Source organism: Bubalus bubalis, chromosome 18 (assembly GCF_019923935.1).
Source record: "Bubalus bubalis isolate 160015118507 breed Murrah chromosome 18, NDDB_SH_1, whole genome shotgun sequence".
Lineage (NCBI taxonomy): Eukaryota > Metazoa > Chordata > Mammalia > Artiodactyla > Bovidae > Bubalus > Bubalus bubalis.
The window spans coordinates 40192361-40211709 of NC_059174.1; the positions used below are offsets into that span (position 1 = coordinate 40192361).

General features: G+C 34.8%; 1 protein-coding gene across 1 annotated transcript in view; it reads left to right on the forward strand.

Annotated features, from left to right (window-relative positions):
• Nucleotides 1-19349, forward strand: part of URI1 (URI1 prefoldin like chaperone) — a 61970-nt gene that overhangs the window by 14483 nt on the left and 28138 nt on the right. Inside the window, exon 2 of the mRNA XM_006060428.4 lies at nt 7144-7178. Coding sequence (XP_006060490.3) covers nt 7144-7178 — 35 coding nt within the window. The remainder of the gene's footprint in view (nt 1-7143; nt 7179-19349) is intronic.

The window sequence follows — 19349 nt, forward strand, 5'->3', positions numbered from 1 at the left end:
TTTTAACTCTTCTTACTGCTGCTTTGAAGGTACTGTATCTCTTCCCTGCTCTTTCTCCCCTATGTTGATTGTAAAATTTTCTGTTTTTCTGTGATTTTCATCAGTGGGACTATATTGTGCCTTCATATAATTTTTCTTTTTTCATTTCTCTTGCTTGAAATTCTTAGAGCTTCTTAAATCTGTTGGTTAATACCTTCCTCTTATATTTAGAAAATCTTGTAGAGGTTTGTTGTTCAGATCTGTTCTCTCTGTAGATCTTCAATTATAGTGTTTCATATGTCTCTTATTGGTCTTTTCTATATTTTCCACTTTGTTTTTTAATCTCTGGGCTTTTATTATGATATTTTTTATCAACATGTCATCCAGTTCAAAATTCTGACTTGTGTGTTAACCTCCTGTTAACACCATTTATTGAACTCATTTTAGATGTTTCAGTTAAAGATTATCCTTTTGATTCTTTTCTTGTGTAGATACTAATTGTCTAGGGAAATATGCCATCTTTTCATGTATTTCTTCAATCTTTTCCACTGTTTTCTTGAACATATTAATAATTATATTTTAATGTCTTGGTTAACTCGAATATGTAGATTGCTTATTGGGTTCTATTTTGTGTTGTTTTTCTTCTTTTTGAGGTTTGCTCATATGGTCCTATTTCTTGGTAATATAGTTATTTTTAATTAAATGCTAGAAATGTAAATACTACTGAAGTATTTACAATTAAATGTTAATTTAATTAATATTTTAGAGTCTTTACAATTTTGGTTACTCCTGAAGAGTATATCTTCTTCTGGAAAAGTTTTACCCTTTCTTCACTAGGTTGATAAAGTAGGAGTTGGGACACCTCAATTCAGGCAGGTACTGAATGGAGTGCAGGTTGGGTTTTGTTTATTGTAAAATATCAGCTATCTTTGATTCTTTCTTGGCTTTCATCTGATTTTTTCGTGGCTTTTCTTCTGAAAACCTAGTTTGTTCACCAGACTTCTTCCCTTGAAGGCTTCTGAACTCTTAAGTTTTGTTTCATCAGTTCCCTGAGCTCTGCTTTTCAGCCTTTCAGTTTTTTGGCCGTTTCAACCTCAGAAGTTCATACATGCCATGAGAGGAAAAGACAGCCACATGCTTAAGATCTTTCATGTCTCTGATTTTGTTACTACAGCCTTCTCAGACTGCTTTAAACTTCTGCTCAGGACAAAGTATAATTCTCAGCCTTTTCACTGTGCTTTGAGTTGTCCAAGAAAAAAGCATTAACTTAATTCTCCATAGTTATCTCCTGAATTTTAGTCCCTCTTGTTCCAACTTCTTGGGCAACTCTTAGGTGCCTTCTAAGAGATGACTTTGTGTTCATCTGGCTTTGCCAGTTTTCAGAGGAATTACTGGTTTGTTATACGCTTTTTGTCCCAACTTGGAGGTTAGTTACGTAGCTACTTGCAAGTGATTTAGTATTAATTTTGCTCTAGTCACTGTTAGTGTTTCTTTAAAATAAAAATGTACTACTTTGATTGGTGCAAGGGCCTTTCAATTTGACTTCTTTTTTACTTGTCAAGATATTTTCCCCCCATCATTCTATTATTTCTGCTTCCCTGGTGGCTCAGATGGTCAAGAATCCACCTGCAATGTGGGAGACCTGGGTTCAATCCTGGGTTGGGAAGATCCTCTGGAGGAGGATGACAATCCACTCCAGTATTCTTGCCTGGAGAATTCCCTTGGATGGAGGAGCCTCATGAGCTCCAGTCCATGGGGTTGCAAAGAGTTGTACACGTCTGAGTAACTAAGCACAGCTACTATTTCTGTTCTTTAATGAATTACTTGTTTTCTTGGAGATCTTCACAGGCATACTCTCATTTTAATCTATGTAGCTGGCTTACTTACGAAGTTTTCTTAATCAATTATAAACCACAGAAATGCTTGGAAGAAAGTTTGTAAAGTACTATAAAAAGTTAGGAAGAACTCAGGGATAGGATTATTTTGTGTATGTGTGTGTGTGTGTTTCACTTTCTTGTACATTTATGTCGTTACCTTGTGGAGAACTTTGTTAGATTTAGCTTGCGCAAATCCCTTTGTGGTCACCTTTTCCAGTCCAGAATCTGTAATCACCTCAGTCTCTGAGTCCAGAGTAAATTTGATTGGCTCAATTTGTGTGGATCCTCTTCATTTACACTGGCTCCATTTACATTTCTCCAAATGGAGAAATGGGGTCCTCTGCCTGTTGCAGATGAGACGAGGGTGAGGTTTTAGAAAGTAGTGGGAATGGAGAAGAAATGATTGATATCTCTAATAAAACAATAGGCGAGCTTCAATTCAGAAGTCTTAAAAACTGAAAACAAAGTTATTCCTAAGTTTCTGTCATATTCATTTGTTGATGAAACTGATTTGAGTGAGGTATTTTATTCTACTTTGAATATTCATGTTTCCCTGAAAATGTCACTATATTTGATACAGGGTAGTGTTCTACTACTGCAAGATATAACTTGACTAAATTATGAAAAGTTCTAAATTGAGAAACATCTTTCCCTGAGATTTTCGGCTAAGTAATTGTAGATCTGTACTCCTTTAAAAGGCCTTGTTGCACACTTACTATGTGGCACATGAGTAAAGGAGACCTGGCCCATATCATTGACCTTTCATCTAGTACAATTAAGAGTTTCCTGGATTTTGGAAAAAACATTTAAGTGTTTTAACAGCAGCTTATAATTATTGTTAACTTTCGATAGTAGTTCTATTATTTTCATTTTTTAGCATATTTAAAAATAAATTTAAAATTTTTATACAGAAACAGTTTATTATAGTTTATTAGTGCTTATTGCTATTTCTTTTGTTAGTTTATTAGTGCTTATTGCTATTTCTTTGTAGTCATTTCTAACCTTCTTTGCAGAGAGGCTTATTTAGAAGACTTATAATATTTTACCAGTTTTCCTTACGTGTACTTCTTATATACTTTGGTAATGGCGTTTATACATCTATTAATTGACAGTATGTCCTTTAAGAAATTATTCTCAGCCATTTAAGTAGCTGCCAGATAATCGTGCATGTCCACTATCTATTGGATTTAGTCACCATTTATAATTTTTTTCCTTTGTGACTACTCAGTAGCTTTAAAACCCAAAATTATATCATCTTTTTTGAAGACATAGTCTAGCAAGAGAAGCAAATCATGTAAATGTGGAAAGCACTGATTAGTGAATCCTCAGATTGTTATTTTATGCATTAACCTGTACAGGGAGAATATGGAATTGCAGTGCAGTGAGAGAAGTTTTAGAAGTAAAGTGAAGCATTTTTGAGAGAAATATCATTTAAGACTTATGCAAACTTACCCTTTAGCCTCTCTGTTCTGGTCTAGTTTTAATGTGGTGCTGTTCTTATCATGGAAAACTCATAGGTTGAGGCCCCCTTGTGGTCTGTTAACCAAAGCAAATAGCACAAATGGAACTAAGTAATGGAGATCTTAATACATGGTAAGTCATTCATTCCTTTCTTTATAATAATTTTTAAAAAGTGCCTCCTGAGGGAAAAAAGAGGAAAATATTCTTGTATTAATAGTTTACTGATTTTAAAACTTGCCGATTATTTTATAATTGAATGTGTATATATGTTAGCTGGACACTGACCTAAAGAAAAATAGGTTATTGAGTAGACTATCATTGTCATCTTGGGCATCTAACTTGATTAGTTGTAAGTGCCTTAAAAATATATAATAGGGTTGGCCCACCACCCTCTCCCCCTAAAACAGACACACAGACACACATACAGACACACACACACACACACGCATACATGTGTGTATGTGGGGCTTGGGAAATCTGTTGTTTATATTCATACTGAGTTGCTTGACTTGAGAGGGCCGGGAGTTGTATGAGGCATTGGAAGAAATAAAAATTTTTATTAGTGAGTTGGTCCAGTTAAGCTTATTTGCTTTTCCTAACATTATTGGCAAGGTCTTGTCAGTGTGTGTGGGATGGTATGTGGAGGAAGTGAAGAAGTAGCAGCATCAATCAGTGTTTTAAGGAAAACTGCAGATACAAAGCAGCTGCTTTTCCTTGTACCCAGTAAGATTTATGATGGTTGAGAACAGTCCAATACAGTGAGTATCGGCTTTGCGATTAGATAGACCTGGCATTAAAACGGATTTTATCTTTTAGCAGTTCTCAGGCAGTTTGTAATATCGAGGAAGTTACTCCATCTCTGAACTTAAGTTTCCTCTTTTTAAAAAGTGAAGACTCATCTTATTGAACTGTTTCATCATATAAAGTCCTGGCATTTACCAGTGTTATTATTACTTCTTAGTTCAGTTCAGTCGCTCAGTCGTATTGTACTCTCTGCGACTGCAGCACGCCAGGCTTCCCTATCACCGGTTCCCGAAGCTTGAGCAAACTCATGTCCATTGAGTTGGTAATTCCATCCAATCTTCTCATCCTCTGTCGTCCCTGTTTCCTCCTGCCTTCAGTCTTTACCAGCATCAGGGTCTTTTCTAAGAAGTTAGTTCTTCACGTCAGGTGGCCTAAGTATGGTAGCGTCAGCTTCAGCATCAGTCCTTCCAGTGAATATTCAGGATTCATTTTCTTTAGGATTGACTGGTTGGATCTCCTTGCAGTCCAGGGGACTTCTTAGGAAAAGGGCAATTTTGAGTCATAAAGAAAGCATACCGAAGGATTTTTTTTTTTTTTTTAACAATTGGGCTATTGGTAAACACTCCTAATGGTAGACTGAATGTGTCTTAAAAAGTGGTATAGTAATGAAATGTGTTTTGTTGTTTCACTGTGTTTTTCAAAAGTTGATTTTAGAACCAGTCTCACTATCTTATAGTCAGTTTATTTAATAATTAATCTAGTCCATTTCAGAAGAAATAAGGTTAGTTGGCATTACTTTTAACAGAAAAAAGAGACTGTAAAACCCCAGATGAATCATAAGATTTTCTCCTTTCCACAGATTTCCTTGGCAACTAAGTCATAAAAATTTACTAATATTTTCTTTTTGAATAAAAGGAGAAAACTAGAAAGATATCAGTGTAAGTACAGCCACTTGGGTTCAAATGTTTATTGGAATTAGGTGGGTTATAAATCATGTAAACAAAGATTTAACTGTAGACATATCATCAGAAGGCTATGGTATGTATTCATACCTGCCTCTTTCACGTTTTCCTTTATTTCTTGAGTTTACAAAATATCTAGCCTACATTTGGATAATGTCTAACTGAAGACTCTTGTTCTAACCCCTAAATGTAACCAATAAATACTTTTAACGAAGAAAATATTTTGGTAGTGAAAATTTCTCTTGTTAATTGTGAAGTGGATTTTTGTTATTTTATCCTTTAATATCTGTTCTTGGGGGAAACTTATTTCAGGAAAGAAAAAGGGTGGGGGAAAAATAGCTACAGAAAAATGGAGAGTTAAGATCATAAAGGGTGATGGCAAGAATACATGCCATTCTACCAGGAACTTGTTTTTTAAACATAAAAAGCATATGTGGCAAATTTACATATTTACTAATTAAAAAGGCTTCCTGGAAACATTAAGTAGACTTATCTTCTGTAACCTTTAACACTGTCACTAATGGATATTGCATAGAAAATTTCATTGAAGGTCCTTTAAATAATGTAAATGATTATGAATATGTAACTAGTTAATATGCAGCCATGAAAGGATTATCATGTAGAGGTTAATGAACATTCTGCTCTTATGGTTTGCAGGGCTTTTCTTTTTGTGCTTTTGGCTCACTTCATGCTTGGAAACACATGCATTGGGATTGGAAAGCATCCTGACTGTTTTTGGGTCTCTTCTTTTAATGGGGTTGTTAAATAAGAACTTTATAAAAAGGATTTCATGAAGATTTTTTCTTTTTCAATTTACATTTAATTGTTTGTCTATTTTATAATTACTGTCGAGTCAGAAACAGTGAAATGGATTGATGTAGCTTTAGCCTGGTTCTTCCAGATGTAAAGTCAGTACTCTATTAGATGTTATCACTGTTATTAAGTGTTGCTATGTGATTGATACTTATTGAGAGAGCTTTATTCCAAAACCGACTTTTTATGCTGAGTTAATGTGTAGTATGGTTGGATATCTGATTACAACATGTATTTTGGTATAGGATTGCTGCCTTAGTATTTAAAATGTCCTAAAGGAAGATATTTACTTCAGGAATTAAATGTTATAATAGAGGAATTTAGTGACAGGCCAAAATTGTGATTTTTAGATGAAACATGGTGCTTATATAAGATGCAGTATTGATATTTAGAACAGTGAGTGAGAACAGTGTTTCAGACTGTAACACTGCTGTCTTTTTCAGGTGGCGTTATATTAAGCATAGTAATTTCATCCCTTAGTTTCTCTTTCTCTAAAATGGTGCTACAGTATTTGAAATTATTGTTTAAAGTTTTGTTATCAATAGGCAGTTTAAAAACATAATTAGTAATCTTTGAAAAGGGTTTTTTTTTAAGTTGCTAATTTTTTGAGCATTTTAAGAATCTGTTGAAATATCTCTAAGGAAAACAAGTAAGTTTTATGTTTAATTTTGTTGTTTCAGTATTATAAGCATAGCTTAAACTGACTATGAAGTGCTTAAAATTTTATCATAATTCACCAGGGGAACAAAATGGGCCGTTCAGAGCATCTCTTTATCCCAAGTATTTCTTCTTGAAATGTAGTAGAAAAATATCACTGAACTCATTTTTAATGCATCAGAATAAAAATTACAGGTGAAAACATTTGAAGATATACGGACAAAATAAAATACTTTCACTGCTGTCATTTTTTTTAAACTGATGAAATGTGGATGTTACATTGGTTTTTTGTTATTTATAACATTTGTGTATTCTGCAAAATATGTAACATTGAAAACAGGCCTGCAGATTGTACAAAATACTAGTTATCTTATATCATATGTCACCTAATAGTTATGAAGTGGGTTTTGTACCTAAGTATGAATCGGAAAGCTGTAATTTGTTCTGCAGTTATCAGCCTGCATTAGAGAGGTATGATAAAGTGTGCTGCTTAAAAACTAACATTCGCATCTCTGTGCATTTGACAAATAAAAATGTATATCGAGATGCTTTTAAATCTGTAAAGCCACTACTGTAGTTTTCTGATACAGTGATTTTGTAGCTTTGCATTGCCCTCTTTTTTCATGAGTAGTTATCTGTTTTCATGACAGGTGGTCACTAACTGCCAAGAGAAAATCCAGCATTGGTGAGTGAAAGATCGTTTTATTACCTTTCTGAAATACTAATGGAATCACTTATTTGTATTTTAAAAAAGTACAGTTTTCGCATCCTATAATTGAATTCTTCTAGTAGTCTCCATTTTGAATCCTTTTGGTACTAATTTATATTGTCTTTAATTGTTTATTGAATTCTGTGTTCCCTGATTTCCTGAAGTTGCATCACCATTTGTGTTTATTTTAATATTTTAATTGCTTTCTTTTTCCCTTCGTTTCTTTTTTTAAAGTTAGAATATTACTATTGTTATGAAGTTGAGACTGATTCATTTTTTAACCTGACTAATCAGCTTTATTTTGGGACTGTTTTTTGTATATGTAGTAGAATAATAATTAGAATCAATTGTTTTAAAATAATGATGGAAATATGTACAGATACATTTTCCCAAAGTTTGAAAAATCTAATCAATTGGCTGCATCTCAGAGCTTGCTTTAGAGACCACACTTTTTAGAATACAGAGAGAAAGAAAGCATATCTATTTTAATGTGCTAATGTATAGTTAATAGGACAGTGCTTGGTAAATAACACATTTCTTGTGTCTTCTGAGGAAAATGCTCAATTTAATGGTGAATAAAATCTTATGAGTTGTCATGAGGTATAGCTGTTGATCTTACAGATATCAAATTACAATATATCCATGCTGTGTTTACGAAGATTTTACTGAGAGAACAACAGGAGCTGTCTTGATTATTGTCTGCAGGGTTATTGCAGAATCATGATAACTGCCCCTTTAGTGGTGAGATTAAACCTTTGGTTATACACCATCAAGCATATAATATTTTAAATTTATTTTAAGAGGCTTTTTCTTCATGCCTGAGAGATCTTCAAGGAAATAATTTATAGTTAGTGTATATCAAATGTTTTTGGTTTAAATGCACATAGGCTGCAAGCAGTGGATAAGGGTAAAAATTGGTGCCATCTGTACACATCATCATATTAAATTCTGACTTTTGGCTTGCAGAAATAATCTAAAACTAAATAATATATATTTTATAAATAAAAATTCAGAGACTTCATTAATTTTCAATAAATGCAGAGTCGTAGCTGCATCCACCGGTGGTTTAAGTCTGTCAGTATTTCCATAATGGACCATTTACTTTTCATTTTACATTCAGTCCAGGTTGAAACTTGAAATGCAAGTACTTGGTCACAGAATTAATATTTTTCACCTGCTAATTTGGCAAAAGTGATCCATTTTACAGATAATTCCCAGGTGAAGTTTTACAGTGTGGACTTTATTGGTTTTGGTAAAGAATTTAGGACATTAGTAAAAGGTTGATTCACTCAGAACAGATACTAATTTACACAGTGTGTGAATGACACCTTGCTTCTGGTTGTGTTTTAAGATTCTTTCCCTTCTAGACTGAGAGTTCTTTAAGGCTAAGGGACATGTTTTCTTCCTTTTATCTATAGCACCTCCTACTTTGTTTGGCACAGTATAGGCACTTAATAAGTGTTTGAATAAATAAAGACCAAATATTTGATTATTTTATGTATAACATTTTTACAAGTACCATATAGTTATGTACAGCATTTTTAGAAGTACTGTATAGTATTACCTAAGCCTGATGAACATTGATAGACAGAAATGTGTCATTTACATCAGAGCAGATTCATATGAATCTGTCTCAGTTTGCAGATTTTCTGTAGCTCCAAACTACAGAGCTTAGCATATTTGCCTCCACATATCTTAAAGTAATATAGTACCTTATCTACATGTTAAACAATTAAAATAATTTTTCCAGTTAATTTGCATTTTCCTCTGAATTATTTTTTATGTGGCTCAGGAAACAGACTTTTATGTTTGTTTTTAATGAGGATCTGATATTGCTGGAATCCAAATGGCCAGTGAATTTACCAATTTATTACATTAAAAAACTGAAACCAAGTGTCTCCATTCCTCTGAAAGCCAGGAAATTGCTATTTGGGAGTGCTGTGGAATTCTTGTGATGTTTTTATTATCTTAATTCCAGAAACAATGATTGAGTTTCTACCATATGCCAGTATTATACTGCTGTTTGGAATTGAAAGACCCTGCTATGGAGAAATTCAGCAGTCCCCAACCTTTTTGGCACTGGGGATCAGTTTTGTGGAAGACAGTTTTTCCATGTACTGGGGGTAGGAGGAATAGTTTCGGGATGATTCAAGTGCATTACATTTATTGTGTACTTTCTTTCTATTATTATTACATTAGTTCCACCACAGTTCATCAAGCAGGAGATCTTGGAGGTTAGGGACCCCTGGAGAAATTCATAGTTGGACACTAAACAGCGAAATTACAATAATTCTGTGCTAGTTGGTTAGATAGGAAGCAAAACAGAGACAAATTATTTTTAAGGGTGTCTCATGCATTGCTTTAAAAAATATGTTGCTTTTCACTAACCTTTGGTGTTATTATAGTCTAAAATACAATTCATGTAACTAAGTTCCCCTTGTTTATGAGTACATACCAATATAATAAGGAGGAGCAAAACGTGATTTTTTTTTGAAGTGTTGTCTTAGGCTAGTGATGTTTATCTTTGTGAAGTTTTAAAAAATTCTTAAAGGGAAGAGTAATGAATTAGAATATTACCCTTCAAAGATAATCCTATTTTTTTTAAATGTAGGACACAAAATAAAAATATTTATAGAAATATAAAATGGTAAAATTACTCTGGACCAGTAAAAATGGTCCAGAGCAATGAGATCTGCCCCCAGAAATCTCTTTGAGAAAATTAATTCAGATCCCAGAACTTTGTTTTACTTAAAGACATTTATAGTATTTGTTTAATTAGTAACAGATAAACAGGAAATGTTTGAGCCTAATAGTTGAGAATTTGTGTAACATTTTTAGAGCTAGTAGTGGTTTTCATTTAGTGAAGACTTAAGAAAATTTTTAGGTACATCTTTTTTTCCATGTAATTCTTTTTACTTAACTCATTATAAAATCCATACACTATTTTCTCATTAAAATGTCAGTGTACTTCCTAATGTTTGATCCATGTGGGGCAGATAACTCTGTGTACTTTATTTGTAATTTTTTATCCTTTTAATTCTTTCCTAAAGAGCATGGAGGGATTTGGAGGCACAGACCTACGTTGGAATTCTGTCATTTTCTAACTTTGTTACCTTGGGTGAATTTTGAAGATTCTTAAGTTTTCTTCTTGTAAAGTGATTAACTTGAAGTTTAAGTGTGAGATAATGTCTATAGACTATCCAGACTGGCTTTTAATAAATACAGTAACTCTGAATCTTTTTGGAAAAGTTTTAAACTCATTGTTAGATGAAGAAAGAAGGAAAAATCAAAAACCCTCCAAAACTTTGTAAATATTCCTGAATATTTTGTGTTCACACCATTATCTTTTATCCTGATGGAGAGATGGTTTACTGAGTGGTATTGGTAAGCTTTTATTGTATTCAAAAAACTTTGATTATAAAGAGTTTCAAAGGGTGATGGAGTTGTGTACTGAACCCACATGTATCCACCACTCTCCTTCAATGATTGTCAACTCATGGTTTCATCTGAACTGTTTGTTTCCTTTTAAAACAGTGTATCCTACCCTCTTCCCCCATCTCTCAATTATTTTGGCATGAATCTGAAGCATGTCATTCCATGTGGACATATTTTAGTATACATCTTAGAGACATAAAGGATTCCATATTAACTTTTTAAATTGTAAGTTAAAACATTTGAAATCACGACTCTACACCTGGACATCACCAGGTGGTCAGTACTGAAACACATTGATTATATTCTTTGCAGCTGAAGATGGAGAAGCTCTATGCAGTTAGCAAAAACAAGACTGGGAGCTGACTGTGGCTCAGATCATTGCCAAATTCAGACTTAAATTGAGGAAAGTAGGGAAAACCACTAGACCATTCAGATATGACCTAAATCAAATCCCTTACAGTTATACAGTGGAAGTGACAAATAGATTTAAGAGATTAGATTTGATAGACAACAGTGCCTGAAGAACTATGGACTGAGGCTCGTAACATTGCACAGGAGGCAATGATCAAGAACATCCCCAAGAAAAAGAAATGCAAAAAGACAAAATGGTTGCCTGAGGAGGCCTTACAAATAGCTGAGAAAAGAAGAGAAGTGAAAGGCAAAGGAGAGAAGGAAAGATACCCATCTGAATGCAAGAGTTCCAAAGAATAGCAAGGAGAGATAAGAAAGCCTTCCTCAGTGATCAATGCAAATAAATAGAGGAAAACATTAGAATGGGAAAGATTAGAGATCTCTTCAAGAAAATTAGAGATACCAAGGGAACATTTTTCCAGTAGTCATGTATGGATCTGAGAGTTGGACTGTGAAGAAAGCTGAGTGCCGAAGAATTGATGCTTTTGAACTGTGGTGTTGGAGAAGACTCTTGAGGGTCCCGTGGACTGCAAGGAGATCCAACCAGTCCATTCTAAAGGAGATCAGTCCTGGGCGTTCTTTGGAAGGACTGATGCTAAAGCCGAAACTCCAGTACATTGGCCACCTCATGTGAAGAGTTGACTCATTGGAAAAGACTCGGATGCTGGGAGGGATTGGGGGCAGGAGGAAAAGGGGACGACAGAGGATGAGATGGCTGGATGGCATCACCGACTCGATGGACGTGAGTTTGAGTGAACTCCGGGAGTTGGTGAGGGACAGGGAGGCCTGGTGTGGTGCGATTCATGGGGTCGCAAAGAGTCGGACATGACTGAGCAACTGAACTGAACTGGAGGAAACATTTCATGCAAAGATGGGCTCGATAAAGGACAGAAATGGTATGGACCTAACAGAAGCAGAACTATACATAGAGATTTTCATGACCCAGATAACCACAATGGTGTGATCACTCAACTAGAGCCAGATATCCTAGAATGCGAAGTCAGGTGGGCTTTAGGAAGCATTGCTATGAATAAAGCTAGTGGAATTGATGGAATTCCAGCTGATCTATTTCAAATCCTAAAGATGGTGCTGTGAAAGTGCTGCACTCAATATGTCAGAAAATTTGGAAAACTCAGCAGTGGCCACAGGACTGGAAAAGGTCAGTTTTCATTCTAATCTCTAAGAAAGGCACTGCCAAGGAATGCTCAAACTACTGCACAATTGCACTCATCTCATACGCTAGTAAAGTAATGCTCAAAATTCTCCAAGCCAGGCTTCAACAGTATGTGAACAACTTCCAGATGTTCAAGCTGGATTTAGAAAAGGCAGAGGAACCAGAGATCAAATTGCCAACCTCTGTTGGATCATGGAAAAAGCAAGAGAGTTCCAAGAAAACATCTACTGCTTCATTGACTGAGCTAAAGCTTTTGACTGTGTGGATCACAACAAACTGTGGAAATTCTTAAAGAAATGGGAATAGCAGATCACCTGGCCTGCCTCCTGAGAAATCTGAGAAGCAACAGTTAGAAATAGATACCGAACAACCGACTGGTTCCAAATTTAGAAAGGAGTATGTCAAGACTGTATACTGTCACCCTGCTTATTTAACTTATATGTAGAGTACATCATGTGAAATGACAGGCTGGGTGAAGCACAAACTGGAATCAAGATTGCTGGGAGAAATATCAATAACTTCAGATATGCAAATAACACCACCATTGTGGCAGAAAGCAAAGAGGAACTAAAGAGCCTCTTGATGAAAGAGGAGAGTGAAAAAGTTGGTTTAAAAGTCAACATTCAAAAAATGAAGATCATGGCATCTGGTCCCATCACTTCATGGCAAATAGATGGGTAAACAATGGAAACAGTGAGAAACTGTATCTTCTTGGGCTCCAAAATCACTGCAGATGTTGTTTGTGGCCATGAAATTATAAAATGCTTGTGCCTTTGAAGAAGAGCTATGACCAACCTAGACAGCATATTAAAAAGCAGAGACATTACTTTGCCAACTACGGTTCGTCTAGTCAAGGCTATGGTTTTTCCAGTAGTCATGTATGGATGTGAGAGTTGGACTATAAAGAAAGCTGAGCACCAAACAACTGATGCTTTTGAACTGTGGTGTTGGAGAAGATTCTTGAGAGTCCCTTGGACTGCAAGGAAATCAAACCAGTCAACTTAAAGGAAACCAGTACTGAATATTCATTGGAAGGACTGATGCTGAAGCTGAATCTCCAGTACTTTGGCCACCTGATGCAAAGACCTGACTCATTGGAAAATACCCTGATGCTGGGAATGATGGAAGGCAGGAGGAGAAGGGGATGACAGAGGATGAGATGGTTGGATGGCATCACTGACTCAATGAACATGAGTTTGAGCAAGCTCCAGGAGTAAGTGATGGACAGGGAAGCCTGGCGTGCTGTAGCCCATGGGGTTGCAAAGAGTCAAACATGACTGAGTGACTGAACTGAACTGATATTTATATAGTTCAAACTTTAAGAGGTACAAAAGGGTATACATGGTATGTAGTTTCCCTCTTACTTGTCTTGAAAATCTCACTTTTCTTCTTGGTAAATAACTGCTTATTTTTACCAGTTCCCTGCAAATCTTTGCAGAAATTACTTGCACAAGGAGTGTATATTTGTATGTATGGATGTCTATGTATGTATGCATGCATGTGTGTACATATATGTGTATATTCTTCCACATGTTTATATATATTATACTCCCACTCTGATTAAAGTGCAATCAAACTGTACACTGTTCATCACACTATATAGTACTATACTTTTGAGATTGTTTTTAATCAATAGTTAACTACTTAATTTTGTTCCTATGAACTACATTGTGTGTCAGATGTCTAATTTTTAGTTACCAAATACTTTTTGGTATTATTTTTTAAAAAATAAATAATGACCACAGGACAGAGTATGACTTCTACAACTCAAAATACATCCTTACTAAGCTATTGTATCCATTTTTTATTATTCTTTAATAAAAGTACTCCAAGTGTACTGATAACAACCATTTGCCTGTATAATATTCTTTGGTTGTGCATATTGGACTGAACTCAGCTCTGTTGTTTTCTGCTGATTTTGTTTGGGCTCACTTGTGTGGTTGCAGCCCCCAAATGGCCTCACCCGCAAGTCTGGTGGCTGTGTGATGCTTAGCTGGGCCTCACTTTCCATGGGCTCTTTTTATCTGGCTTACTTTATATGATGCTACAAGGGCAGCAAGAATGGAAGCTGCCAAGTCACGTTCTGTTGGTCAAAAGAACTCATAAAACTAGACCAGATTCAGAGGGAGGGGAAATAGACTCCATTTATTGGTGAGTGGATTGACAACAAATTTATGGTCATTTTTAGTGCACTATAGATGACTTCTGTTGAACATATTCCACAGAAAAAAGAAGTCTCATTACTTGTGTTGATTTGTGAGAATTAAATGAAATATGGTATGTGATGCCTGGCACATAGAAATCATCTATATATCTTAGGCATTGTTTGTAGTCATAAGTTACATGCATGTGAATTGTTAAAAAAAGTCTTGTTTACTGCAGATTATCTTAAGAGAGTTTTAAGTAAAGTTATCTATGAAATTACCTGAAGCAGACTTAAATGAAAACAGTAAATAAGCTATTTTATATTGCTCAGATGTTTGATTTTAGAAAAAATAAATTTGGAGATAAAAATTCTGAAGCTTTTGAACTTTGAGAGGGAGATTGTAAAGCAGACATGACATATGTAATTTTTCAAGGGGAACTGGACCAAAAAATACTAGTTTTTAAAATTTTTATTATATTTTTTCTGATGTCATGTGTTAATACATGGTTTGGGATGTTAATAAGTAAGTTTTGAAATTCTTGTGTGTGATGTTTCAAAGCAAGTTAAGATTCCCCCCCCCCCAAATATTCAAGTTGAATGTTTTAAGAATGATTTTTTAAGAAACAAAATCTGTATTAAATTTTTTATTCTGTATATAAAATGAAAACGTTTATAAAAAGGTTGAAATGAGAAAAGAATAAAGGTACATTTTCTCATAATTCTGAGGAGAAGCTAAATTCTCTCCCTCTCTTGAAAACATTTTACTTTGTTTCTTTCATCTTCTTAATTCTATATGTGTGTTTATGTCACAGATGTCAAATTGTAAATGGGTAAGGCTTTTTTCTTTTAAAAGAGTTAATGATTTGTAAACTGTAATTGCAATTTGTTACTTCTAGGAGTCCCCTGCCTAGCCTTTATGCCTTTTTTTGGAAAAACCACACTAGTTTGATACTTAAAGCATTTCTGAAAATAAAAGGCAAAATTATATGTTATAGGGGAATTTTTTTCCTCCCAGAGAGTATTATAAAGTATTATGAAAAGAATCCCTAATGACATCTCATCCTTTAGAACATAGTCTTTGATGATGTGTTTCCAGTGTCCATATACTTTATTTGGTTCACAATTTCTCAGAATCATCTTAAGTCCAGTGAGTATTTTGGTATATCTGATTGAGGCTACATTTCAATTTGATTTGGCTACCTCATGATTTTTCATCTTTGTGTTAACTGTATTAGGTTTGAAAACTACATTTCTTTGCATTCTGAGTTTTTTCATTTTCCATTCAGTTTTGCTTATTTTTTATACAGTGAGAGCAGTCTACAATAAAACTTGCAAGCACAGAGCACTGTGTGAGGATGAAGGTTAAATACTGCAGCAGTACTGCTTGACTGAGAGGTGGCTCACTCATGAGTTCACGCTCTGTCTTGAGATATGTGTACTTAGTCGCTCAGTCGTCTGTCCGACTGTCTGCGGCCCCATGGACTGTAGCCCACTAGGCTCCTCTGCCCATGGGATTTTCCAGGAAGGGATACTGGAGTGGGTTTCCATTTCCTACTCCAGGGGATCTTCCTGACCCAGGGATCAAACCCCTGTCTCTTGCTTCTCCTGCATTGGCAGGCAGATTCGTTACCACTAGGGCCACCTGGGAAGCCTTTGTTTTTGAGATACAAAAGTCTAAATTCTAATGTACTGAAGAAAGAAGGAGGTGTTGGTATCAGTGTGTGATTAAGGAAAATGTAAGCTGTAAAAAAAAATTCAGCTTGTGTACAATTTAATGTTTTTACTTATTTATTTTGAACTCTTGACCAAATTGGTGACAGTTTTCCCATGTTTAAAAAAAAATTTAAATTGAACTAGTTAAAAATAATTTTCAGAATTTTAAGTATTTGCTGGGTTCAAGGCCAGGATTGCTGTTTTTTTTTAACTCATATAAGACCTCTTGAAACAAATAGTAACCTCAAGGGATTTATGAGTGGGCTTCTATTGAAATTGATGCAAAATGCAGGGCCTTTTTATGAGGAAAGGATCTAGAGGTTTTATCAGTCTTTCATAGGTGTCAGTAGCCATAAAGAGTTATGAGTCACTGTTCTAAGAAAACAACATACAACAGTTTACTTTTTTCTAAAATGCAATTTAGAAATAAAAGATAGAAAACAAGTTGAAATGACAAAACTTAGAAATTATGTTAGACTAAGTAGAAACTGATGCAGATATTCAAAGCTTAAGTCAGTTATAAATTTAACATATCTAAAGTCATCTTTTCTTAAAAGTTCCTTTTGATTTGTTATAGAAATATATATCAGTTGTAGAAAATTTAGAAAATAAAATAAAAATTACCTCTTAACTCATCACCTAAAGCAGTTGGGCACTTTGAGGGTATTTCTTTCATACTTAGAGTAATGTATTTTTGTAACATTTAAACTTTCTTATGTTGAATTCATGTCTCATTTTATTCATAGAGCAAAAGAAGGCTGATAAAGAAACAGGCACCTATGGTTAACTGACAAATCTAAAGTTACACATGCATGGTTATTGGTATGGGGCACAAACAAATTCCCCTGTCTCACCTTTGCTGTGTATATTCATTGTACTCTCTTGTCTCATCGCCGAAAACTTAAATTGAAGAAATCTTCGGAGAAGGCGATGGCACCCCACTCCAGTACTTTTGCCTGGAAAATCCCATGGACGGAGGAGCCTGGTAGGCTGCAGTCCATGGGGTCGCTAGCAGTCGGACACAACTGAGTGACTTCACTTTCACTTTTCACTTTCACGCATTGGAAAAGAAAATGGCAACCCACTCCAGTGTTCTTGCCTGAAGAATCCCAGGGACGGGGGGAGCCTGGTGGGCTGTTGTCTTTGGGGTCGCACAGGGTCAGACACCACTGAAGTGACTTAGCAGCAGCAGTAGAATGTTAAGACTTCCCTGGTGGCTCAGATGGTAAAGAATCTGCCTGTAATACAGGAGACCTGGGTTCGAACTCTGGGTTGGGACGATCCCCTAAAGGAGGGCATGGCAACCCACTCCAGGATTCTTGCCTGGAGAATCCTCATGGACAGAGGAGCCTGGCAGGCTGCAGTCCATGGCGTTGCAAAGAGTCAGACACGACTGAGCGACTAAGCAGTAGCAGCCATGCAATGTTAGATGCATCTGTCTTTTTTTAGATAATTTTGTTTCATTAAACTTCTGAAAAATTACTAAGTTTTTATATTTAGGTTCATCTTTCTATTTCTAAAAATAAAGTTTTCTCATGGACTCATAAAATATAAAGAACATGGATTATTTCATCAACATCGTCTGATATGTCTCCTAGGTATGAGTTGAGATAAAGGAATATGTGACCATATTGCCTGAATTTTGTAGTAGATGTCATTTATCTTACTAGTAATTTGTTTTACCATTACCATTAAAAAAAAATGCTGTTGATTTAGTACAGATACTTTTAAATGGTTAAAAGTGTATTTCCCATCAATTACAGAAGGCACAACAATGTAGATCCTTCTTTCAAGAATGTTTTTATTGCTTAATATAACCTTGATAATTTGTTTATGCTGTTTAAGAGAATACTTTTAAAAAACTCAGTCATTCCATTCTTTAGAAATGAGAAAATTTCTCTCTTTACCATGCCTGAATTCAGCATTCCTCTGTTTTCTTAATTTTTGAGGTTAAAAACCCAGGCATCCATCAAGCCAGCAGATCTTTAACGGAGAAGCATTGCAAAAAAAAAAAAAAGGAAAAAAAACGTGTTATATTTGAGTGATGATCCCTGCAGCATATGGCATAATGCTTGGTTGCAGAGCAGGCGCTCAATAAATGGTGAATTGAATTGAAACAAAGGTTTCTTGGATCCTTAATAGGACATTCCAGAGTGGGTATGATGGACTAAGAGTCATTTCTAAAGAAAATTGTATATATATTCCAAAATCTTTGGGTTTTATAATTTCTCAAATTAACAAACAAAAAAAGAATTAACTCTACCCCAGATCAACCTAGATATTAGCATTAATGTAAAGCCCTTTCCGTCTTTTCCCTTTAAGCATCCATCTCTTGGTGTTTTTTGTTTAGGATAGTAGGTAAAGAGAATGATAGGAGTTTTTTTTTTCTTTTTAAACGGGCTTAATGTCAATACTTTCTGCCTATTACAACTTCATACTTTAAAGAGAAAAAGGAACAAATTTTGTTTCAGTGAATCGTTTTATTTTCTGTTTTTACTATTGAAAGCTGGAAATTGGAGTCTTTACTCACTGCCTCAAACATGGGATGTAGAACTTTTTTCTTTTGCTTTACAAAGCTTTTCTTTTTTACCATGCATTTAAGAAGAGGGTTAAAGAGTTTCTTTGATATTTCTCCCATCTCCTTTTTAATATTCTATTATGAAAATCTTCAAACATACAGAAAAATTGAAAGAATTATATAGATGAAACTTGATCACATAGCTATCCATACCTCAACCCTTAGTCCATTTTTTTTATGATGTGTTTCAAAGAAAATGGTGGACATCTGCATACTTTACCTGTAAATACTTGAGTGTACATGTCATTTAACTTGCTCTCTCATACTTTTTACAGCCTTATGAAAGTAAGATATTTCTCATGAGATCTGTCCTGATCTTCATCCTTAAGGTTAAGGCTAGTTTGCAGTTATGTCCTTTTTTGCTGCTGCTCTTTAATAAAAACCTTAGGTGTGTCTCAGAAGGCTTATAGCATATGATTAGCAAGATTTAAAAAGATTATGAAAGTTTCTTCTGTGCCATATAACAGTGCTTTAGTTCTTATTTTCTGTAAGTAACATTGCATGAGAATGTTTGGTGCAAATTAAATCTTATTATTGGGTAATTCTTTTAAATTAAGAATTGAAGATTGAACCTAATCTGTAAGGATCAGATATGGTGAAACCAAACAAGGAAGTCTTATCTAGTAACGGAATAAATAAGTAGGCTTGAGAGATTTATCCTAACTACATCTGGGTTTTATTTTCATCTGA